This window comes from Dendrobates tinctorius, unplaced genomic scaffold (assembly GCF_039654945.1).
Source record: "Dendrobates tinctorius isolate UK_male_01 unplaced genomic scaffold, ASM3965494v1 ptg000120l, whole genome shotgun sequence".
Classification (NCBI taxonomy): domain Eukaryota; kingdom Metazoa; phylum Chordata; class Amphibia; order Anura; family Dendrobatidae; genus Dendrobates; species Dendrobates tinctorius.
Window position 1 is genome coordinate 17,959,968 of NW_027361788.1, and position 25,711 is coordinate 17,985,678.

The 25,711-nt window shown below is 46.7% G+C and overlaps 1 protein-coding gene across 3 annotated transcripts in view; it reads left to right on the plus strand.

Annotated features, from left to right (window-relative positions):
* IRAK1 (interleukin 1 receptor associated kinase 1) overlaps positions 1–25,711 on the plus strand; it is a 113,102-nt gene that overhangs the window by 69,007 nt on the left and 18,384 nt on the right. For all 3 annotated transcript variants that reach the window (XM_073590799.1, XM_073590800.1, XM_073590801.1), the window contains exons 2-9: positions 2,820–2,993; positions 4,792–4,941; positions 5,253–5,380; positions 6,799–6,978; positions 7,478–7,542; positions 12,461–12,575; positions 13,325–13,645; positions 14,326–14,394. In XM_073590799.1, the coding sequence (XP_073446900.1) occupies positions 2,820–2,993; positions 4,792–4,941; positions 5,253–5,380; positions 6,799–6,978; positions 7,478–7,542; positions 12,461–12,575; positions 13,325–13,645; positions 14,326–14,394 (1,202 nt within the window). The remainder of the gene's footprint in view (positions 1–2,819; positions 2,994–4,791; positions 4,942–5,252; positions 5,381–6,798; positions 6,979–7,477; positions 7,543–12,460; positions 12,576–13,324; positions 13,646–14,325; positions 14,395–25,711) is intronic.

The following is a 25,711-nucleotide window of genomic DNA, read 5'->3' on the forward strand; positions in this document are numbered from 1 at the left end:
GCTGGGTATCCTTAAGGACAAAAATGTCCAGGAAGGATGGGAAATCTTGAGAAATGAAATTCTCAAAGCACAATTGTTAACAATTCCGAAAAGAGGGAAGAATAGGAAGCATTTAAGGAAACCAGGATGGATGAACACCGAACTTAAGCACATGCTAAAAAGGAAGAAAAATGTTTATAAAATGGAAAGAGGGAGGCATATCTAAAGAAGAATATAATGCTGTCTGCAGAACTTGCAGGGCACGAATCAGATTACTAAAGCTGACAATGAATTGAGGCTTACAAGAGACGTCAAAAGCAATAATAAATGCATATTCACAATGCCATTCAGGTCATATGCTTTCATTTATCTTATTTTACATAGCTCTGGCTGGGTGTATAGGGATTGGGAGCAGCGTTATGCAAGCAACTCACGGCTTTACTTTAAATCAGTGTGTGCTTATATATTTAACCCTTGCATGATGCGCCCTCTACATTTATTTGTATATCACCTGTTGTGATTGTATCAGCAGTTCTATTTGCCTCTCTTATAATTAATAGCGGGTTGGATATTAGACTGGCTGTGCAAACTAGTGTATAACTAACTTTTTTCTTAATGAGGGTTAATGCTCTGCAGACCAATCTCTCCATTTTCCCCCTCCTGCCTGGATTATAATATGCATTTGCCTTATGTACATGATATCTAAATACTATGTGACATTATTTTAGCATTTAAAAATACTAATTTCTGTCCAGTAATATAATACATGTTACCTGTGGTGTTATATTGGGTATACCTCTTTTTTAATCTGTCTGTGTATTTTTGTAAAACGGATTTAATAAAGTTATGATACTTTTAAATGGCTATAAGCTTCCATGATGATCTTTATGAATTTGATTAAATTTGCTGATGACACAAAGCTTGGAGGGATAGCTAATACTAAAGAGAGAGAGAGATGATTCAAAAAGATATAAATAAACTGGAGCAGTGGGCAGCAACTAACAGAATGGTTTTTAACAGGGAAAAATGCAAAGTACTACATATGGGCAATAAAAATGAAAAAAGCATATACAGAATGGGAGGAATAGGGCTAAGCAACAGCACATGTGAAAAAGACTTGGGTATACTAATAGATCACAGACTGAATATGAGTCAACAGTGTGATGCAGCAGCAAAAAAGGCAAATGCAATTCTAGGATGTATTAACATAAGCATACAGTCTAGATCACGTGAAGTCATTATTGCCCTCTACTCCTCTTTGGTCAGACCTCATCTGGAATACTGTGTCCAGTTTTGGGCGTCACATTTTAAAAAAGACATCAACAAACCGGAGCAAGTTCAGAAAAGAGCGACCAGAATGGTAACCGGTCTGCAAACCCTGTCTAAGGCTACTTTCACACTTGCTTTTTTTTTGCAGCGCGTTTTTTCCGCAAAAAAACGCATGGAAAAAATGGATACAAACGCTGCCTTTTTTTCAAGCATTTTTATGAGCATGCATGAAAAAAAGCAGCGTTTTTATGCGTTTGTATGCGTTTTTAGTGCGTTTTTACCGCGTTTGCGTTTTTCCAACATTAGTTGGCCCCTCACACTAACCCAAACCATGACTTTACTAACCCTAACCCTTAACCAAACATACCCTAACCCTTAACCAAACATACCCTAACCCTTAACCAAACCATCCTAACCCTTAACCAAACCCTACCCTAACCCCTAACTAACCCTAACCCTTAACCAAACTATACTAACCCTAAACCCCCTTAATTAACCCTAACTATAACCCAAACCCCTAAATTCCATTGTCTAACTAATGGTCAACAAAAAAACGCATGCGCAAAAAAACGCATACATGAGCATGGCAATGCGCACATATGCACACCCATAGACTTATAATGGGTGTCTTGCTGTAAAAAACCGCATTGCGCACGCATGCGTTTTTTTGAGGCAAGTCGAACGCCCAAAAAATGCAACAGGATGCATTTTGTGTGCCCGAGCGCACACCACAAAAAAACGCATGCGCGGAAAAACGCATACAAACGCATGTGTATGCGCACATAAGCGCATCCCATGCAAAATATAGGGGAAAAAACGCATTAGCGCTAAAATCCAGCGCAAAAAAACGCAAATGTGAAACCAGCCTTATGAGGAAAGGTTGCAGGATTTGGGAGTGTTTAGCTTGCAGAAGAGAAGACTGAGAGGAGACTTAATAGCTGTCTACAAATATCTCAAGGGCTGTCCCATTGTAGAAGGATCATCTTTATTCTCATTTGCACAAAGAAAGACTAGGAGCAATGGGATGAAACTGAATGGGAAGAGACACAGATTAGATATTAGAAAAAACTTTTTGACAGAGTGATCAATAACTGGAACAGGCTACCACGAGAGGTGGTGAGTTCTCCTTCAATGGAAGTCTTCAAACAGAGGCTGGACAGACATCTGTCTGGGATGATTTAGCGAATCCTGCTTTGAGCAGGGGGTTGGACCAGATGGCCCAGGAGGTCCCTTCCAACTCTACGATTCTATCATTCATTGCTCTTCGTAGGAAGTTTGTGGTCTGGTGCAAGAGATGATCTTAAATATTGGACCTCTCAATCAAGTAACTCAAAATTGTCTAGTAGAATATTTATGTAAACCAAACAACCCCTATTAAGCCTCCATTTACATAATCCGCTCCCCCTTTCATCGATTGTGCTTATGGTGTGGCCTGATACATAGAGGTCTGACTGGATCAAAACTTTTTTTTTTTTTTTACAGACTTTATATCAGATAATCGCTTTTGCTGAAGTGTCTTTGTCCTGAATAATATTAATTTCTGCAATATCACGTTATTGTCTGTTTTTCAGCTTCCATGATTATCACTGACCAGACAGCGCTGCGGCTTCTGGAACAGGGAAACCGGAAGAATCGGACGCAAGAAATCATTTGGAACTGGTCGACCAGAAATGCTCGACTGAAGGACCTGATACTCATCTTAAGGAAGCTGAATTTATTGCGGGCACTCAATATTTTTGATTGCTGTGAGTTTTTGTTTTCTTATTTTATTAGTTTTGTAAAAACTGGATTTAATGAAGAAATCCATAGTGAACATAACAAACCTTTCTTTTTCAAATCTGCTCAGTAGTGTTGAATGCTATAGTCTGGTTGATTGCTCTGAGACCATTATTTAGAATAATTTTTTCTTGGATGTGAACTAATATAATTGAGCTGTAGTACAACATTACAGCATGTATAGGGCTGGAGAATACTGAGCAGTAATATGGTCAATATTCACACTCGGGACCCTCCCCGGTGAGCAATAAGAATCCACTCTGACCGCCCCCCGGGGCTCTGGAGAGGCTGGCCCCTCTGACCGCCCCCCCCCCCCCCGGGGCTCTGGAGAGGCTGGCCCCTCTGACCGCCCCTCCCCCCCGGGGCTCTGGAGAGGTCGTCCCCCTGACCACCCCCCCCCCCGGGGCTCTGGAGAGGCTGGCCCCTCTGACCGCCCCCCCCCCCCCCCCGGGGCTCTGGAGAGGCTGGCCCCTCTGACCGCCCCCCCCCCCGGGGCTCTGGAGAGGCTGGCCCCTCTGACCGCCCCCCCCCCCCCCAATCTGATTTTTCCATTGGACTGTCTCAGTCGCTCATCATCTCTCCTCTATAGGAATAACATATCTGTCAGTCTAGGAGAGGGGTGGAAGATGACTGCCTCCGACCTGCTTTAAGGCGTTACATCTGGGTTCTGTTGCCATGCCATTGATACCTTGTCATATTGCCTTTTCCATTTGTAATCCTTCCCTAATACATTGTCATTCTGGGGAACTGTCCCATTAGAAGCAGGGCGTTTCTTTAATATGCTGTCGAGCTGTGGGAGCGCCGTTCGTGCGCGCTTAATCTATCATTATACATACTGTTTTATAACCGCCTGTTTGCTAGAGAATTTTTTGAGAACGGCAGGGGGGCTTTGAATTCCCATAGCTTTATATCTTATTAATGGACCGGTCCTGCTGCTAAAGAAAGCAGTCCTGATCATGGGACTGTATTTGTTTGAGAGCAGAAGCCTACCTCCTACCTTTTCGGAATGTAAATTTGAGGCATTGTGAATGATTTTACTGAAATAACAGTAAATGTTTCCGGGAGTAAGGAGCTCCAAAAGTGTTGACGTGAGTGAAGCGTGCCAAATTCATCTTTCTCTTATATGGAAAAGTAGGGAAAAGAAACCCCCAGGAAATGGTATTCTGCAACTGCAGAGATGGGAACATTCGTGCGTCATTGGGCTTGTGTGGCAGCCAATTAGCTACTGAAGGCACGCAGGCTTGTCATCTTAGAACTTCTATTAAAGAAGTCAATAGTGGTAAGTTTTGCTCATATCTTAATCCTGCTGTTCCCCTCAGTATTGAGGATTTTTTTTTTTGTTTTTTTCAAATTCTCCATACGGCTCCAGAGATATGGGCCTTTTTTATTTTGTGCAAGTTTGTCTTTACTAAGAGGGTGTGGCTTACACAGTAATAATGCAAAGTAGCTTAAAGACACGCCCCTGAGGATCCTCTGAGCCATGCCCCTTGTTAAATACCACGTAAATAAGCTTTAAATAAAGGCTCATATCTCTGGAACCGTATGGATGATTTAAGAAAAGAAAAAAAAAACACAGGAGCTTCAGGATTGAAATAAGAATAAAATCTGTTCACTTTAAAACTGCTAACCGATCCCCGTTATGCCCTGTAATATTCATTAGATCTTGCAGTTGGTCCATACAGATTCTGGCAATGAGCAGGGTATCTATAAGATTATTACTATCGGGTTTATATGGTTATGTTTTAAAAATTGTTTTTCCTTTCGTAGGGAGTTTGGATTATGTATCGAAATTGGCAGCTGCTCAAAACACTCATCCGGCCAAGGAACCCTCTCCTCCCACACGCACATTGCCTTCCCAAGACCACAGTCTCTGTGACAAAAAAAAGTCACCCTCCACAGACACTGCACCTACTGCTGGTACTTTAAAGTGATTCCCGTATTGTTGTTGACTGTTCCTCTGCTATTCTTCCTGGAAATGAGTAAATAATTGGACAACTGAGAAGTAAAATTCCTTTGGACTTGTTAGACAATGTTTAGGAACACGCAGTTTTGATAAGTAAATGGCAACGCAATCAGTTGTCAATTTATTGATGTATTTCCAGGAGAAGTAACAGAGGAACAGCACCATACAGTATTTTTCACTTTATGGAGTTTTGTCAAGTTAGTTCAGAAGCCCTTGGTATTCAAATTAATATTAACATTTTATTTGTGCGGTATTTCTGTTATAGGCCAGCCACTACCTCTCCCTGGCCCCCCTCCCTCACATCTGAATTGCAGCAGCATTTGCCCATCCGAAGCGTCAAGCTCTGAAAGCAGCAGGGACAGCACTACCAGTAATACTCACCCTTCTATTCAGGTAAGTCCAGACCTTACATGCCTGCACTTCCCTCCTCACTCCTCGGGGTGAAAAGCGGCCCTCCTGCAAAGCATTTTTTAATTGATCCAATAAGAACTGACGCGACTTTGTAATCCGTCCAAACAAGGCTTTAACACTTAAAGGAGTTGTCCAACTTTTGGGGGCATTTTTTTTTTTTAACTTGCATATATTTTGGGCTAAAAATAATTTTTGCAGTGTGGTTTAATTAGAAGAAAAAAAAAATTGCACCATTTTGGCTGCTTCCTTGCACATTCATCTTTGATGTGGTCTGTTGTCATAAATCATCTGAGAAAAGCTCCGAAAAAGCCAAATGAAAGGGTAACAAACTCCTTCCCTGAGACCACCCTGAACGAACTCACTGATGTTATTCTCGGTTAACTCTTTCTGCAGCTTGCAGTTAACTGCAACATAGAGGCTATAGAATGCAAACTGTGTTAAATTTTGAATGTTACCCAATTGTAAAAGTGATCCCCCACCACCACCACCGCAAATGCATTCAGTTATGTAAAAACAATTGTCCTGAAAGGTCAATAACAAGCTGTGGGGATTAGACTGGAACTGCGCTGCTGCAGTAAAGCTAGATGGGATAAAATATGCTGAAAAGTATTCTGTAAAATGTAGATTGGTCAACTGTATAACCCACTGCTAAAGCGGAAGTCAACCATGATAACAGACCACAATCAAACCCCCTGTGCAGTCTGAAACTGCAGTCGTATATTTGTTTTTTCTATCAGTTCTTGCTAACCTATAATAGATAAGCAAATAAGAATAAAGGGGACTGGTCACAGATCATGTGACTGCTGGATCAGACTACACAGGGATTGTTTGTAGTCTGTTACCATGGAGACACATCCCCGTACACACAGAACTCCAGGAGCTTCTTTCAGAACATCACAATAGAAATAATGAACAACTATATATGGCCGTAACGTCATGAATAATTTAAAAAAAGCAAACAAAAAAAAACAAAAATGTTTGTATAGTTGTGTGGACACGTTTGTGAAGAACTTGACAGACCACTGACTGAAATCCTGTCCTGATAAACGCCGTAATCTTTTCTATATACAGCGCCCTTTATCTTGTTCCATAAATGAGTGTGCCGTATTCTGCCTGCGCTGTAGCTGATGCCTGGAGTGACGGTTCATCTCTGGTCACACTATCAGGACATCTAGTAGCCTGATACCTAAAGATTGTACTCTGCAGAAAGGGTCGGTGTGCTGTGAGTGGATGTGACTGTAGCCGTAGACAGAACAAGACAGGTGGCTTGGTGTCTCCCAAGTGAATTTTTTTTATATACATTCAGACATTCTAAGAATACTGAAATCTTGTGAAATGATATAAGGTAATTACCAAGTATGTACGGTAATTCATACTGTTCTTCTAATTTTTCAATCCAGGAATGCCCGGATGCCAGTCACGCCATAGAGCCCTCAAAGCATTTATTGTGGAATTTCCAAGAGGTGACCCAGGGTACGAGAAACTTCTCCCAGTCCTTCCTTATCGGAGAGGGTGGATTTGGCTGTGTATATAAAGCAGTCATCCGGAACACTGCGTATGCCATTAAGCGGCTGAAGCAGGTATGCTGACCGGGGCGTCATACAATGGGGCCTTGTGTAGGGTAATTGTGCGCTGGACAATGCTCCATATACGGCCCAGAAACCCAAATAACATGGAAGGAATTTTTTTTTTTTTTTTTTTTGTGAAATTCCTCTTAAAATATAATTCTCTTTGTGTTTAACTTTATTCTGAAATCGAGAGATCACCGGTAAGAATGGTTATGGAGTCGTCAACTCCATCCCAATTGTTAGCAATTTTATATGCATGTTTTTACCTTGTTCTACTTGTCACTTTCTATCCTGGGATTGTCAGGAGATTGATCGCCACACAAATTGTTACCCAGCTTTCTCAGACGCTTGTGCCGGATTCTGCATAAGCAGGTTACTTGGCAGTGAGAAGCCTGGCAAAGCTAGGCTGGAATGGCTTCTAGGACCTGCTGGAAGTGGCCGATGTGAACGTCACTGCCGTTGGGCAGCCCACAGTCTCATGTTAACACCGTATACACTTGTCTATTTCTAGGATGCGGAGTTAGAATGGAGCACAGTAAAGAAGAGCTTCCAGACGGAGATAGAAAAGCTGACCTGGTAAGAAGCATGGCTGCATTCACACAGATTATTTCTCACACTTCCGGTTTGCCTATAAAATTGGATCGCTAAACTTCATTTTAACGCCACCACAAACTTTAAATGGCCCCTTGTTTGACTGTCTCGCTTATACACAGGAGCACTCATTTCCTAGAGTGCTCCTGTGCTCACTATGAGAAAGCTGTTGTCTGACATGTCTGGTGACGTCTTATCGCCTGGAGACAATACAATCGACAGTCATGAATCCGACACGCCAGATCAATCAATCTTCTGGGACCCCCATACAAATTATACTGTTGGCCGAACCTGTCAATATTGGTGGGTTCAGCCAACATTAGTCAAATGTATATGGGGGGGCTTTATATTGGGTGGTGGTAGATAATACTTTGGCACCAATTGTAACCAACCTTTTCCACTTAGGAGCTTTCTCCAGATTCCTATCAGATTATTATTATTATTATTATTATTATTATTATTATTATTATTATAATAATACATTTATATAGCGCCATTTATTCCATGGTGCTTTACATGTGAAAAGGGGAAATATAGACAGGTACAATAAACATGTGTGAGGCTACTTTCACACTAGCGTTTCCCGGAGCTGCGGAGGGATGCGCACGGCTGCCATGAAGCTCCGCCCACGTCCGCACCTCCTCCGGTCAGCTCCGCCTATGGGCGCATGACGCTGCATGCAACCTGCGTACCCTATCTTTAGCATTGGGTATGCAGGCAGTGCGCAGATATGCGTTTGCCGGTGCTTGCGTCCTTTTGCCGGTGCGCCAAACGCACCGTGTTGCATTTTGGTGTGCTCGGCGAACCGGCAAACTCATACTTGCGCACGGCCTGCGTACCCAATGTTAAAGATAGGGTACGCAGGTTGCATGTAGCGTCATGCGCCCATAGGCGGAGCTGACCGGAGGAGGTTCGGCAATGGGCGGAGGTTCATGGCGGCCGTGCGCATCTCTCCGCAGCTCCAGGAAACGCTAGTGTGAAAGTAGCCTAAGACAAGGGGGACACAAGTACAGAAGGAGGGAGGACCCTGTCCGCGAGGGCTCGCAGTCTACAGGGATGGGTGAGGATACACTAGGAGAGGGTAGAGCTGGTTGTGCGGTGGTTCAGTAGACTGAGGATCATTGCAGGCTGTAGGCTTATCGGAACAGATGTGTCTTCAAGTTCTTCTTGAAGGTTTCCGTTGTTGGTGAGAGTCTGATGTGTTGGGGTAGACAGTTCCAGAGTATGGGGGAAAGCATGGGAGATCTTGTATGCGGTTGTAGGAAGAAGAGATAAGGGGGGAGTAGAGAAAGAGCTCTTGAGAGGATCAAAGGTTGTGTTGCGGGTAGGTACCGGAAGACCTTGTCACAGATGTATGGAGGAGACAGGTTGTGGATGGCTTTATATGTCATGGTTAGTGTTTTGAATTGGAGCCTCTGGGCAATAGGAAGCCATTGAAGTGCCTGGTATAGGGGAGAGGCTGGGGAATAGCGGGGAGACAGGTGGATTAGTCAGGCAGCAGAGTGTAGGATGGACTGAAGTGGTGCCAGAGTGCTAGAGGGGAGGCCAGAGAGTAGGAGGTTGCAGTAGTCGAGGTGGGAGATAAGGGCGTGCACTAGTGTTTTCGTGGTTTCTTGGTTGAGGAATGCGCAAATTCGGGAAATATTTTTGAGTTTGAGGCGGCAGGAGGAGGCAAGGGCTTGGATATGTGGTTTCAAAGAGAGGGCAGAGTCGAGGATCACCCCAAGGCACCGAGCATGCGGGACTGGGAAAGCGAGCAGCCATTGACATTGATGGATAGGTCTGGTGGAGGGGTACAGTGAGATGGGGGAAAGATGATGAATTCTGTTTTGTCCATGTTCAGTTTGAGAAAGTGAGTAGAAAAGAAGGCTGAGATAGCAGACAGACTTGTGGGAGTTTGGTTAGTAGGGAGGTGAGGTCAGGTCCAGATAGGTAGATCTGCGTGTCATCGGCGTAGAGGTGATACTGCAACCATGGGATTCTATGAGCTGTCCCAGGCCGAAGGTGTAGATGGAGAAGAGTAGGGGTCTTAGGACTGAGCCTTGAGGAACACCGACAGACAAGGGGCGAGGTGAGGAGGTGGTGTGTGTGAGAGGGAGACACTAAATGTTCAGTCTGTTAGGTATGCTGAGATCCAGGATAGGGCCAAGTCTGTGATGCCAAGAGATGAGGGAATGGTCCACGGTGTCGAAGGCAGAAGACAGGTCCAGGAGAAGGAGAACAGAATAGTGTCGCTTGCTGTTGGTGGTTAGTAGGTTGTTAGTGACTTTAGTTAGGGCAGTTTCAGTTGAGTGAACCAGTCAAAGAGGGAACAGGAGGAGAGGTGGGAGGACAGTTCAAGATATACATGCTGTTCCAGTAGTTTTGAGGCGTAAGGGAGAAAAGATATAGGGCGATAGTTAGACACAGAAGATGGGTCGAGGGAGGACTTTTTGGGGATGGGTGTGATTGAGGCATGTTTGAAGGGTGAGGGAAAGACACCATTTGTAAGTGAAAGGTTGAAGAGGTGTGTTTAGAGTTGGGATGAAGACTGTGGCAGTTAGGGATGAGGTGAAACGGGAGCGGGTCAAGCATGCAAGTGGTGAGGTGTGATCTTGACAGGAGGGTGGAGAGCCGGTCTTCTGTCATGGTGGAGAAGCTGGCATTAGAAGAACAGGGCTGAGTGGCTAAGAAGGGCATTGGGGGCTGCGGGCCAAAGCTTTCTCTGATCGTATTGATCTTAAAGGAGGAGGTAAAGTCTTCAGCAGAAATGAGAGGAGAGAGAGGAGGTGCTGTGGGACGGAGTAGAGAATTGAAAGTGTTGAAGAGCTTTTTAGGGTTGTGAGACACAGGGAGGATATGAGAGATGCGAAGTAAGTTTGTTTTGCGGCAGAGAGTGTGGACTTGAAGCTGGCAAGGGACTGCTTGTATGCGTTGTAAAGAAGCAGGTATCGGACAGGAGCAAGCCAACTCCTCCACCACATTTGTTGCTGGGGCGAGGGGTGTGAGAGAGATGGAATCCGCCATAGGAAAGTGCAGCTGGAGAGGCTGTGTCAGAGGGAGTGAGCCAGGTTTCAGTGATGTCAAGGAAGTAGAATTTGTTGGTGATAAAGAGGTCATGGATAAACGACAGCTTCTTGCAGACAGAACGTGCGTTCCATAGAGCTCCAGGTAGGGGGACCGGTTGAGTGGGGGCTGGATGAATAGGTATGAGGTTGTCACGGTTGCAAAAAACATGTAGAGGATCGTGGCAGGGTGTTAGAAATGAGTGTGGGGATGTGTTGAGGAGGGCCACGATTTGCGGATACCTCGCGAGCAATGAGGAGTAGCAGACAGAGCGTTAGAAGGTGGGAGCAGGATAGGACATGATGTGGCCGTGTGTGTCTGAAGAAAAAGGATTGTGTGTGGAGGATCAGTTCAGAGGAAGAGGTGAGATGGCTGGGGAGGATGGAGGGGGAAATGACTAGTTCCTTACTAGGTGGGGGGATTACAGGAGCTAGGGAAAAAGAGTAGTATGGGGGTGATAGTAAAAAGAAGCCGAAACATTGTAGTGGTGTTATAGTCCGTTACCTTAGTCAAATTCCAGTCCAATTCTAGTCTAATTTAGAGTCGTGTAATTAGAAATCTGTAATTTGAAAGAGATGAAGCAGACTTAAGGGCCCGTCACACTAAGCGATATCGCTAGCAATATCGCTATAACGTCACTGGTTTTGTGACGCAGCAGCGATATTGCTAGCGATATCGCTATGTGTGATACTTACCTCCGACCGGCTCCCCCGCTGGTTATCGCTGATCGCGCGAGAACGTCCTGGGCTGTTTCTCGTCAGCGAATTCCTGCTGGGCTTCCTGCTGTGGCGACGCGTGGATGCGGGCGGGAGGACGTCTTCATCGCCGCGTCTGACAGGTAAGTAACGACCGCCGACCGCTGCTATGTCGCTGGTGAGATCTGCCTGTTTGGCATCTCACTAGCGACCACTTAGCGATGCACCAGCGTTCCTGACCGGGTCGTATCGTTGTCGGGATCGCTGGTGCATCGCTAAGTGTGACGGTACCCTTAGTCTGGGGCAGACCCATGGTACTGAATATATGTGCAGCTAAGGACATTCAGATGTGAGTGAAAGTGGGGTGTGACTGCCCAGGCCAAATGCACAGAGTTAAGCAAAGGTCATAAAAGGGGGGAGGGGTTACACAGACCACTCAGATGTGTGGTAAAGATAAGAATTGAGTACAATTATGGATACAAGAAGATGGGTAAGCAAAGCATACCAGGAAAACAATGCAATTCACATGGGGCATTCAGGAACGTGGGAAAGCGGTGGAAATTCAGCAGTGCATACCAGAAAAACAATGCAATTCACATGGGGCATTCAGGAACATGTGAAAGCAGTGGAAATTAAGCAGTGCATATCACGATGATTAATATTTTACTGAAATGCAATCAATTTTACAGAAATAGATTCCATTTCATTTGATACAAAAAAACTTTTTTTCTTTTGTGCCCTTCTTGGTCTCTAAAGTGCAAACCTGTAAACCGTTCCAAAATATTCCATTCTTTAAGGACAAAGATTTGCCCTGGGTATCTCGATACAGGAGTAGCTCGCTGGGACACAACACCCTTTGATGCCTTTTCTTAAAACTATTTGTTTCCTTCCACTTTTTGGTAAGAATGTGAAAGTCACAAGATTAAATAACATTTTTATCTCCAGATGTGGCTTTCACACTTTTTTTTTTTTTTTACATGGCCATTCATAATGACAGGCACATTTCTAATACATGTGGGTGTAGTTCTCTTTTTAGGGTAATTTTAGTTCCCCCAGCGCTTATTAGCTTGCAATGTCATGATGAATACTTGTTTGCACAACACGGTATAATGAAACAATTTGATTTTCTGGTTGCGGTTGATTTCTCCACTTTACTTCCACAGCCTTCGCCACCCAAATATCGTTGACCTAGCCGGATATTGTATGCAGGGAGAGGAATACTGCCTCATTTATCTGTATCTGCCGAACGGCTCGCTGGAAGATAGGCTACATCACCAGGTAGGATTGGCAAGAAACTGCTGACGGGGGGGGATACTGAGAGATTGTGAATAATACATGGCTGTGAATCCATCTTCACGAAGTGCCAGTTGAAATGTTATAATGGCGCCCCATGCCCAGAGTATCGCTTGTTATATTCGGGGCTTTTTGTGCAGCAGAGTTGCTTTTGAGATTTAGAAAACACTGAGGTCCAGATGCCACTTTTAACTTTTAATTTTTAGTTATTGTTAGGTTCTTTAGAAGGACGTAGATCTGGGGATTTATTCTGACAGAATTTTATAGGCTGAACTGGATGGACTAATGTCTTTTTTCGGCCTTACTAACTATGTTACTAATTTCCTAATAGATATACCCCTGACTCTTACAAAAAAAAAAAAAGAGTACCCCAAACCCTTTGCCAATTAATAAGGTGGCCATCTTATTTAGGCTAGCACAAGGACCAAGTCGGGTCAGATGGGAGCCCTGAGGATCCCCTCCTCCTGGAATCTGCAGCTCTATTTTTTTCATTAACTGGCCCGGCGTGACATCACAATGACGTCACTCCAGGTCGCCAAACCTAAAGAGCCACAGATATCGGGAGGTAGGATGAAATTTGAAGGGCACCTGTCTGACGGACACAGGTTACTAATGTGGCCAATAGACTGGGTCCTGTACCGTCTCTAGTTTGACCATTTCACCGATTTTGTTGTTGTTTCACGAAGAATAGACTTCGTATATATAAGCATTGTCATGACCTATCCCTTTCGCAGGGCAGCTTTCCTATTCTAACCTGGACGCAACGTCTGAGTATCATGCAGGGTGCAGCGTGCGGCATCCAGTTTTTGCATACTCTCAAACCCAGCATCATCCACGGGGACATCAAGAGTTCAAACATCCTTTTGGATCAGGCCTTGGTTGCCAAGTTAGGTGACTTTGGACTTGCCCGCTTCAGCCGGTATGCATGTGATGCAGGGAAAAGTCGCACTTTAGCAAGGACTAGTACGGTGAGGGGTACGCTGGCTTACCTGCCGGACGAATACGTGAAACTGGGGAAGCTTACGTTTGAACTGGACACCTACAGCTTTGGGGTGGTGAGTATTCTTCAATCCTCTGTATATATACACATACAGTTTGGGTCCACATTACCACTCCATGTTGTGTTAAACTGTAATATGGAGCCCATAGTCTTTCCTGTGTTTCCGATGAACCTCTGGTTATTTAGAGGCACAGACCTGATGTTTCTTGCTTACCAGAGAGTCACACACAGACCATTTTGCTGGAAAACATGGCTGTTTTGTCAGTCATTGGGCTCACTCTATTAAAGAAAATAGGTCTGACCTGCACGATCATGCACGACCTGCGTCTAGGCATGGCTGTTTTTGTACAAAGCAGCAATGTATGTCTAATCCCTTTAAGCTGGCGTCCCATATTTGACGTGTGTCTGCAGGGCGGTAAATGAATGGCCCCTATTTAATGTTATCAGTGGTGGTTGTTTTGTGGCAAAGCTCAGGCCTCAAGGCTTGGGCGTAATCGGTGTGCAGCTCTTCCTCATTTCACAACGTGCAGCCCCCCCCCCCCCCCGAGACCACATCAGGGGTCACGGCTTTATCTGTGTGGCTTAAATACCATTATGGTGCCTGTCTGTTTGGGCTGATTACCGTTGTGTTTCCCCGCTGACTGTATGTGTTGTAATTAACTTGCAGATAGATGAATGCAACTTGTCTCCTGTGCTGACCGATTTTTTTTTTTTTTTTAATTTTTTTTTTCATAGGTCTTACTGGAAATACTGACTGGGAGAAAAGCTGTAGATAACGATAGCAGTTCTCACACTAAATATCTGGTAAGAATCACGTCATCTATCTTTTTAAATTGCTGCAGCGAAAATATAGTTATATTTGGCAGATGAAGACAAGGAAGGGGTCGACTAAGCATAAATGAGTGAATTAAAGGGCGTTTTCCCAGAAATTAGTTTTTATGTTCGGTCAGAGATGACCTGAGGTCATGTTTTTATTATCTGCTAATCACGTAAATTAAAAATATGTTGCCTTATCCCTGAAAAATCACTCCCAACAAAGTGCAAGCAGCTGGGGGTATCCCTTCTGTGTCAATATCGCACACTATAGACGTGAGCTTTCATTTCATAGCCGATGGTAACCCATTGGACACAAGATGAAGGAAAGGGATGTTCCCAGTACCTTTAGTGCTGGCAGAGGAACCAACCACTTAAAAGCACTTGCATGTTGGATTACTGACTCAGTAAGAATTAACACTTATGCACAGTGTTATGTTTGTCTTAGTATCCTAGACATACAGATCATATAACCCCTTTCTGACATCAGACATACTATCCCATCTTCGGTACCCTGGCCCGTATGACCGGGGACGGGATAGTACGTCTAAGCTATCAGCGGCGCTCCCGGGGGGGGTGCGCTGCTGATCGCGGCCAGGTGTCAGCTGATTATCACAGCTGACACCCGGCACTATGTGTCGGGGGCAGTCACGAACCGCCCCACCTGGCACGTTTACCCCTGGCACACTGCGATCAAATATGATCGCAGTGTACCGGGAGATTAGGGAAGCATCGGGCAGGGAGGGGGCTCTCTGCGTGTTTCCCTGGACCCTCAGAACAGCGCGATGTGATCGCGCTGTTCCAATGGCCTCCCTCCCTGCAGGCCCCCGGATTCAAGATGGCTTCGGGGGCCTGCAGGGAGGCATCATCTCTGAGAGCCTGCAGCAGCGCCTGTCAGATCCCTGTTCTGACAGAGTGCTGTGCAAACTGTCAGATCAGTCATCTGACACATTTTATTGTCCCGGGGGGGGGACACTACTGTAAAGTGGGAAAAAAAAAATAAAAAAATACGTGTAAAAATAATTTATAAAAAAAATCACTAAATTAAAAAAATAAAACTACACATTTAGTATCGCCGTGTCCGTAACGACCCGCCCTATAAAACTGTCCCACTAGTTAACCCCTTTAGTTGAACCCCTTAACAAATAAAAAAAAAACAATGCTTTATCATACCGCCGAACAAAAAGTGCAATAATGCGCGATCAAAAAGACGGATATAAATAACCATGGTATCGCTGAAAACATCATCTTGTCCCGCAAAAAAACGAGCCGCCATACAGCTTCATCAGCGAAAAATAGTTATAGCACGCAGAATAAAGCGATGCAAAAATAATTATTTTTTTTATATAAAATTATTTTCATTGCATAAAAGCGCTAAAACATAAAAAAAGACAAATGAGGTATTGCTGTAATCGTACTGACCCGAAGAATAAAACCGCCTTATCAATTTTACCACACGCGGAACGGTGTAAACGCACCCTCAAAAGAAATTAATGAAATGCTGGTTTTTGTTCATTCTGCGTCCCAAAAATCGGAATAAAAAGCGATCAAAAAATGTCACGTGCCCGAAAATGGTAGTAATAAAAATAACTCGTCCCGCAAAAAATAAGACCTCACATGACTCTGTGGGTCAAAATACACAATAATTATAGCTCTCAAAATGTGGTGATGCAAAAACTATTTTTACAATAAAAAGCGTCTTTTAGCGTATGACAGCTGCCAAACATAAAAACCCACTATAAATAGTAAATCAAACCCCCCTTTATCACCCCCTTAATTAGGGAAAAATAATAAAATTAGAAAAAAATGTATATTTCTCTAGCAACCTTCCATGACAGCATAGGAGGTTGTCTCCACGCCCTAATGGGGGACAGGAAGTACGAGAGTTTAAAAGATCCCACCCACCTCCCTCTCACCAGTGTCTTTCCTGTCCCCCATGGGGCATGGAGAGGTTCGGTATGCTGTGTGGCCGGCTGCTGCAGCGTACCTGGTATCCTAAGCCGGGCAGTGGTGGTCGGTGGCGCTGCCTCCCCTCCTCCAGACTGCTCCCGTCTTCTTAGAATTCGGGACCGTTCCTGGCCCACCCGCGCTCTCCCAGGGGGAGTAAAGCGGGCCAGTGATCCCCGACCGGAGGCCTCCCGCAGCTCTCCGGTCTCTCCTCATCCTGCTGCGCGGTGACCCGGAAGTGACGTCACGCGCGGTCACTTCCGGGGTATGTCTGACGACTTCCTATCATGGCGGCCCCCATTCAGCTGCCGGCGCGTGGAGCTCGCCAGCACCCGCTGTGCCTGCTCCAGGACCCAGGGAGGATGAGGGGGAAAAATGAAAAACTGCGCTGAGGGCAGGGTTAACCGCTTATTAGCCCGCCGGAAGACGCCGAAAGGTAAGAGAAATCCCCTGTCAGCATGGACGGTTCTACCTGCCCTTCGTCTGCAGAGCCCAGCACTGCCTTGTCTCCCCCCCCACCACCACCTCCTCCTCCGATTGTAGGCTCCCCATCCCCAAAAAAATGGAAAATACAAATAGAGGACTCGGAATCCGAATCAGAGAGGTCATATAATTCAGGCTCCGAGAGTTGGGAACAACCGGGAACTTCCAAATCAGCCGAAACTAGGAGATACCTCCTTTCTGCGGAATATGTGGAGGAGCTGGTCAGTGCTGTACGGGCCACCATGGGCCTAGAGGACGAACCAGTTACTCAGTCAGCACAGGACCGCATGTTCGGAGGATTTGAGGGACCCAGACAAACAGGTTTCCCAGTTCATAAGAGCATAGTAGACATGATCTCAAAGGAATGGGAGTACCCAGAGAAGCGCTACTCAGCCCCGTCAGAGCTCAGGCATAGATTCCCCCTGGAAGGAGAGGAGTTTAATTGGGAGATCCCGAAGGTTGATGTCCAGGTGGCGAGAGTGGTGAAAAAGACGGTCCTTCCATTTGATGACGTGTCCCAGCTTAGAGACCCGATAGACCGTAAGGCAGAAAGTCTCCTAAGAAAAGCCTGGGAAACTTCTGCCTTCTCCCTAAAATCAGGAATAGCGTCCACATGTGTCTCTAGGTCTCTCTTCCAATGGATAGAGGAACTAGAGAGTCATAATTTCCCGGGGAACCTCAAGAGGTGACGTCCTTAACTCCCTTCCCATACTACAGAGAGCTACAGGCTTCTTGGCCGATGCATCAATGGAGATGATCCCCACCTCTGCCAGAGCCATGGTCCAGTCCAATTCTGCAAGACGGGCCCTTTGGCTTAAAACGTGGAGCGGGGACGTGACTTCCAAGGTTAAACTCTGCTCCTTACCCTTCAAAGGGTGAACATGTCTTTGGCCCGGCCTTAGATGAAATTCTTGAAAAGGCCACAGATAGGAATGTGCTTCCTGACTGAGGACCACAAAAAAGCGGCTTTTTTGAGCCCCCCAGAATAAGCCATCCCAGCCGAGAGGCAAGGGAAAGATGGGAAGATGGAGTTATGCTAAGGGGAGAGGCAGGAACATCATGGTCCCCCAGCAGCAGCAACAGCCACAAGAAAAACAATGACTCGACCCCGGTGGAGTGAAGGCTTTCGAGGTTTATTCACTCTTGGCAGATGATTTCCAACAGCCCCTGGGTCCTCAGCGTGATCAGGGAGGGCCTGCTACTAGAACTCGAATCCTTCCCCCCGTGGGGTATAAGAGTTACCTCCCTACCACCTCGGGAGTCCCCAGCACTAAAAGCTGGCATCCAGCTCCTGCTCCAATCAAACGCCATCTCTCCGGTCCCTGTGGAGGAACGGGGAAGAGGGCATTATTCCAGACTGTTCCTAGTGAGAAAACCCACAGGAGAGGCAAGAATAATAATAAATCTGAAGGGCCTCAACCGACACATCGTATATCACAGATTCAAGATGGAGTCGGTGAAGACCGCCATTCCTCTGATAGGGCCGTCTCACTTCATGGCAACCATAGACTTAAAGGATGCCTATTTTCTCATCCCTATACATCCTTCTCACAGGAGGTATCTGAGGTTTGCGATCCGCCAGGGTACAGAAGTCAGGCACTATCAGTACAACGTGCTTCCCTTTTGGATATCCTCTGCCCCTCGAGTATATTCCAAGGTTATGGCAGAAGCTGTGTCCCACATCAGAGGGCAGGGCATATGCATTGTGCCCTACCTGGACGACCTGCTGATAATAGGAGCCTCCTACCAGATCCTGGAAAGCCAGTTGACTCAAACCCTGAGTATTCTTCAATCATTGGGGTGGATCCCGAATATAAAAAAGTCACAGATCCAGCCCTCCCAGGAGATAAAATTCTTAGGAGTCCTCCTAGATTCAAGACAACAAATGACCTTCCTCCCAGAGGAACATCAGAGGTCCATAATATCAAGGATCTCCGCTTTCAGGGAACAAAGGTCCCCAACCCTCAGGTCAGCCATGTCTGTACTAGGGTCAATGACCTCCTGCATCCAGTCAGTGCCTTGAGCACAGACCCACTCCAGAATACTCCAGTCCCACATCTTGGGGAGCTGGAACGGGGATCATACCTGCCTGAACAAGAGTCCAGACCCCAGGAAAGGTGAAAGCTTCACTAGTATGGTGGATGGACCGCAAGAATCTGTGCAAGGGAATCAACTGGTCCTAGATTCCCCTGGTCACAGTAATATCAGATGCCAGCAAAAAAGGCTGGGGAGCTGTGGTGTCCCGACAACCATTCCAGGGGTTGTGGAGCGAGAAAATGAGTGCAAAATCCTCAAACTTCAGGGAGCTGAAGTCTGTGGAGGAAGCTCTTCTGGCAGCAAAACACCTAGTCCAGGGCCATCATATCAGAGTCTAGTCGGACAATGTAGCAACAGTGGCCCATCTCAGACACCAAGGCGGCACGAGATCCAGCAGCCTAGAGGGCCTTTCTGGTCGAATATTTTGCTGGGCCGAAAGACACCTCCGTTCTCTAACGGCAGTCCACCTAAAGGGTACCTCCAATCTTCAAGCAGATTTCTTGAGCAGAAAATGCATCCAGCCTGGAGAGTGGAGCCTAAACCAAAGAGTCTTTCAGAGGCTGGTCAACAGGTGGGGTCTTCCAGAGGTGGATCTACTGGCCTCAAGAGAAAATGCCCGAGTGAGAAACTACTCCCTGAACCCCAGAGACAGATCCCTGGGGGTAGATGCCTTCGCCCACAGGTGGAGATTTCGTATGGCGTATGCATTCCCGCCAGTTCCAGTCCTTGCCGCAACCCTGAGGAAAATCCACCTACCCCTGGAAGACGACCTCTTGCAGGGCCCTCTACATCACCCAAACCTCCGGGGAATGAAGTTAGCGGCCTGGTTACTGAGACCCAGATCCTGAGGGCCAGGAGGCTATCAGAAGCAGTAATAAAAACCCTCCAGAAATCTCGGAATCCGGTCACCATGGCTATCTATAACAAAATATGGAAAAAGTTTTCCTCATGGCGTCTGCCTGATTTGCCTGACCCAGAAAACCCTAACATTTCCCGTATCCTGGATTTCCTACAGAGGGGGCTTGAGCTAGGTCTAAAACCCAGCACGCTTAAAGTTCAGATATCAGCATTAAGTTCCATGTTCGACTGTGACTTCGCCAACCACAGGTGGATAAAAAGATTCATCACATCAGCCACTAGGCTACATCCAAAAAGGCTAGTCGCCATTCCACCTTGGGACTTGAATGTGGTACTTACGGGACTCACTCAATCACCCATTGAGCCCCTGCCATCCTGTACTTCTCAGCTGCTCTCCTGTAAAGTGGCCTTCCTTATAGCGATAACCTCGGCAAGGCGAATAGGAGAGCTCCAAGCTCTCTCAATCAGGGATCCCTACCTAACCATTAGGGATGATTCCATAGTTCTTTCCCTTGATCCATCGTTCCTACCAAAAGTTGTGTCTGATTTCCATAGAACGCAGGAAATCATTCTTCCCTCGTTTTGTCAAAACCCAGCGAACCCTAAGGAAAAGGTGTTTCATACGCTGGACGTGAGGCACATAATTCCCTACTACTTAGAGTGTACCAAACCCTATAGAATTGATCACAACCTATTTATCCATACTTCTGGTCCAAACAAAGGAAAGAAGGTAGCAAAAAACACCATTGCCAATTGGATTGAGAAAGCCATCTCCGAAGCATACCTGGCGCAGAACATCGCTCCCCCTACGGGGATCAAGGCACATTCAACATGATCTACCTCTACTTCATGGGCTGAGTGGGCAGGCGCATCTTCGGAGCAGATTTGTAAGGCAGCAACCTGGTCCTCCTTACATACTTTCACTAAACACTACAGGTTGGACCTTGTGTCCAACAGGGATCTAGTCTTTGGCCGAAAAGTTCTTCAGGCCGTTGTCCCCCCCTAGTGCAGTATAGGTTGTTATGCCTCCTATGCTGTCATGGAAGGTTGCTAGAGAAAATAGAACTAGACTTACCGGTAATTCGGTTTCTAGAAACCTTCCACGACACCACTATTTCCCTCCCTGCATTTTTGGACAAAATTCTGAGAATCTTAAGGTAACCGGTGCTATGGTAATCAGTTATAAGTCACTGGTGAGAGGGAGGTGGGTGGGACCTTTTAACCTCTCGTACTTCCTGTCCCCCATTAGGGCGTGGAGACAACCTCCTATGCTGTCGTGGAAGGTTTCTAGAAACCGAATTACCGGTAAGTCTAATTCTATTTTCCATTTTCCTGTTAGGGCTGAGCTTAGGGTTAGGGGTGTGTTGGGGTTAGGGTTGGAGTTAGAATTGGGGGGGTTTCCACTGTTTAGGCACATCAGGTGCTCTCCAAATGCAACATGGCGTCTGATCTCAATTCCAGCCAATTCTGCGTTCATAAAGTCAAACGGTGCTCCTTCCCTTCCAAGCTCTGCCATGCGCCCAAACAGTGGTTTACCTCCACATATGGGGTATCACCCTACTCAGGACAAATTGCACAACAATTTTTGGGGTCCAATTTCTCCGGTTACCCTTGGGAAAATAAAAAAATTGGGGGCGAAAGTATCATTTTCCCATCTCCCATGACGGCACACATTAGAGAGAGGGGGTCCGCCCAGTCAGGACAGGAACCCTACTGAAGATAAAAGGGCAGTACCTCTCCCTCGCTTCAGTTGGGTTTCCTGTCCTGACAGGGACTCGGGTGCTGAAGACCGCGGTCAAGGAAAGCATACCTGCCCACCCCCGTGCCAGCGTGGAAGATCAGGCAGAGCCTGTGTGCTGGGCGTTGGGGGTGGAAGGTGCCATCCGCGGGTCCTCTGGGGGCTTCGCGTCCGAGCGCAGCACGGTCAGGGGTCCAGGGGCTCTTCCGTGCCTGCCGTGCCGCCCTCCTCCCTCTGCCGGCAACCAGTTCATCCAGGAGGGGAGGACGCTTCTGGGTCGCACCCCTCTGACGTCACACGCAAGGCACGCTGGGAATGGGCGTGCCCGTGTGACGTCGGGACGGCGCCGGATCCAAGATGGTGGCACCCATGAAAAAACGCCAGCCGGTAAAACATCATCCCAGCGGCGTGGCGGGGGGGAGCTGTCAATGGGCATCGGAGGAGGTGGAGAGTGTAGTGGATCCCTCTTAGAAAGAGGGATGACCACAGAAGATGTACTCATGCCCAAAACTTCACAGAAGGAAGTGGGGTAAGAAGAGCAGCGGCAGGAGCTCTCGCCAGATGCCTTGCTGAGCCTCCAGCATACCAGGAGTAGTCGCTCGAGTGGTGGGAGCGGCAGTCGTAGACACGACCGGCATGACTCTACGACGTCCAGAAAAAAACGTCACGAGTGCATCTGATGAGCCTCCGAGATCGGTACCCTTGATTAACAGCGGTGGTGAGTGATCTACGTGAATGTCACCCTTATGGTAACTGGGGGTCGAGGAAGTCTAGAGGCAAAACAAAGAATAGAGAATGCGCCCTATGCGGAAACCCGCTGGCAGTTCAGTGGCAGAAAGATCTCTGCGCTGACTGTATAAAAAAAAACATACGGGATGAGACCCCTGACCTTGTGACTAGCCTTAGGGCTATAATACAAGAGGAGGTGAAAGGCTCCCTAAAGGCAGCCCTCAAAAAGACAGATAAAAGAAGCCGCAAAAGGGATTCCGATTCGGAAGCCTCGCTAGTGCAGGAAGGTCGGGAAAGATCCCTGTCCCCCCTCCACCTCCTCTTCCTCTACTCAGTCCTCAGAATCCTCCTCGGACAGCGATATAGGGGGCCGTCCGTGTTTCCCAACAGAGGACGTGGAAAAGCTGGTCAAAGCTGTCAGGTCCACAATGGGCCTTAAGGAGGAAAAGATGCCCAAGTCATTGGAGGATGTTATGTTTGGAGGGCTGGAGGAAAGGAAAAAACGCACCTTCCCTGTAAATAAGATAAGGGCCTTAATTGACAGGGAATGGAGAAAATGGAGAGGTTGGGGACCTTACCTTCTACATCAAAAAGGAGGTAACAATTCGAGCAAAAAGATTCAGAAACCTGGGAAAAAATTCCAAAAATTGATGGTGCCATAGCTAAATCCTGAAAAAAGGTATCCCTACCATTAGAGGACTCTGGCGTGCTGAAAGACCCGCTTGATAAAAAAGCAGATCTGTTTCAGGAAACTATCTGGGAAGCATCAGCAGGTGGATTAAAACCGGCAATAGCTGGTATTTGTACCACCCATGCCCTCATGGTCTGGCTACAACAAATAGAGGACGAGATCAGGGATAAAGCTCCTAGGAACGAAATACTATCTAATTTGACAATGGTACACGGAGCAGCGGCTTTCCTAGCAGACGCCTCGGCAGATTCCGCGAGACTAACAGCTAGAGCGGGAGCTTGTCAAATGTGGCAAGACGAGCCCTGTGGCTTAAAGGGTGTCCGGGGGATTTGCCATCAAAACATAGACTGTGTTCCATTCCATGTGACGGCCAATTCCTCTTCGGGAAAAAATAGAAGAAATTTTGGAACATGTGGGGGATAGGAAGAAAAGCTTTCCCCGATTTCCGGGAGAACCCAAAAAGCAGCACTTTCGGATGAGAAGATTTAACAGTGGTTGTCCCCTGGGAGATAGGAAAAATTGGGACTATAAAGAAAAGAGGGGATCAGGCTATATGTTTAAAGGGCCCTCTACTTCCTCCAGAAAATCTCCCTAATGACATCAGGTCGGAGGTAGGGGGAAGGCTTTCTCTCTTCCTTTCCGCCTGGGCAAATATCTCCCCCACAGTACATGGGTCCTAAGCATAATCAAGGATGGTTTAAAAATAAAATTCTCCCGTCTGCCCAGGCAAACCTTTATAATAACACCCCGAAGGAAAGCCCAAGAGCAACAACTGACCCTGGAGACAGAAGTGTTGGGACTAGTGCAAAAACAAGTCCTACAGGAAGTCCCAGTTCAAGAAGAAGGAAGGGGGTTTTACTCACCCCTCTTTTTAATACATAAACCAGACGGCTCTTGGAGGACCATAGTCAACCTGAGGAGACTCAATCAGTGGGTAGACAATTGCTCCTTCAAAATGGAGTCAATCAATACGGCCACAAAAATCCTGTTCCAGCAGTGCCTCATGGCAGTGGTAGACTTAAAAGATGCCTACTATCATATCCCAATCCATCGGGAGTATCAAAAGTACTTGAGAGTAGCGCTCAGTCCAAGGTCAGGTCAAACACTACCAATATGCAGCCCTTCCTTTCGGCCTGTCTACTGCCCCCAGAGTTCTCACCAAAGTGATGGCCAAAGTAATGTCATTTCTTCGTTCCCTGGCCATAGTGATCGTCCCATACCTGGACGACTTTCTTGTCGTAGAGAGGTCGTAGACCCATTGCACACACCAAGTGAAGGAAGTGATATCAACTTTAATAGGGCTAGGATGGATAGTAAACATCCCCAAGTCGAGATTAACACCAGTAAAAGTGCAATCCTACACAGCGCTGCCTCCTACCAGAGAACAAAGTGACCAAGATAAGGGGGCTAGCTCGCACAGCAATACAAAGGCCGGCTATGACACTGAGGAACGCAATGTCCCTTTTAGGCTCGTTGACATCATGCATACCAGCACTAGCGTGGGCACAGTACCACTTAAGACAACTACAGTGGGAAGATCTGTCAGCACAGAAACAATTGAAAGGGCATTTAGAGGGCGAACTATGTCTCTCCATGGCTGTAAGAGATTCCTTAATCTGGTCGGACTGTAGAAGGGCATCTAACAGCCGGTTTCCTGTGGCAGAAACCAGTCGAGGACATCATTACAATCGACGCGAGTGCCACAGGGTAGGGAGCACACCTAAGATCCCACTCAATACAGGGAATCTGGTCCTTGCTAGAAAAGGATCACGGTTCAAATGTAAAAGAACTATGGGCAGTAGAAAAAGCCATGAAACATTTTCTCCCCTTGCTTCGGGGCCGCCACACTCGAGTCATGACGGACAGTCGTGCAGTAGTAGCCTACATCAACCACCAGGGGGAACGAGATCTCGGGGCCTCATGGAAATATCAAATCTACTTTTTCATTTAGCAGAACAAAATCTGCTATCCATCACAGCACTGCATATAAGGGGTGTCGAAAATACACAAGCAGACTTCCTGAGTCACAGGCACCTAAGACGGGGGAATGGTCCCTAAACCCCCAAGTTTTCCAACAAATAGTTCAAGCTTGGGGCAAACCGGAAATAGACCTGTTCGCCACCTCACGCAACAGGAGGGTCATGAAGTTCTGCTCACTGAATCCCAAAGAAAATCCCTTCGCAGTAGAAGCCCTACAAATACCCTGGAAGTTCTCCCTGGCCTACGTACCCCCCCATAACAATGATCCCCGTAGTAGTCCGGAAAATCAGGGAGGATCGAGCGAGAATAATACTTATAGCTCCATTTTGGCCGAGGAGGCCTTGGTTCGCTTTTCTGAGACTCATGTCAGTGACAAGATCCATGGATTTGCCGGAGGTTCCAGATCTGCTTTCCCAGGGACCAGTGGTCCACTCTCAGGTGAAGGGCTTCCATCTGGCAGCCTGGAATTTGAGAGAGCGCTACTGAATCGCCAGGGATTCTCACCAGGGTTAGTCTCCATCCTGTTGGAGTAGGAAACCTATAACATCCCAAATCTACGGTAGAACGTGGAAAAAGTTCCTAGACTTCCTGGGGGAACCTTTAGGGGGATGTAGCTCCAGTGGGACCTATCCTAGAATTCCTACAGTCGGGGCTGCAACTCGGGTTAGCCACTAACACCCTCAAAGTCCGAGTCTCAGCTCTGGGGGCCCTATATAACTGCAACCTAGCATCCTATAGGTGGGTGTCCTGGTTCATAAAGTCCTGTAGTAGGTCGAGGCCGGCCATTATCCCAAATATACCACCCTGGGATCTGAATCTAGTCTTGGAGGCTTTAACCAAAGATC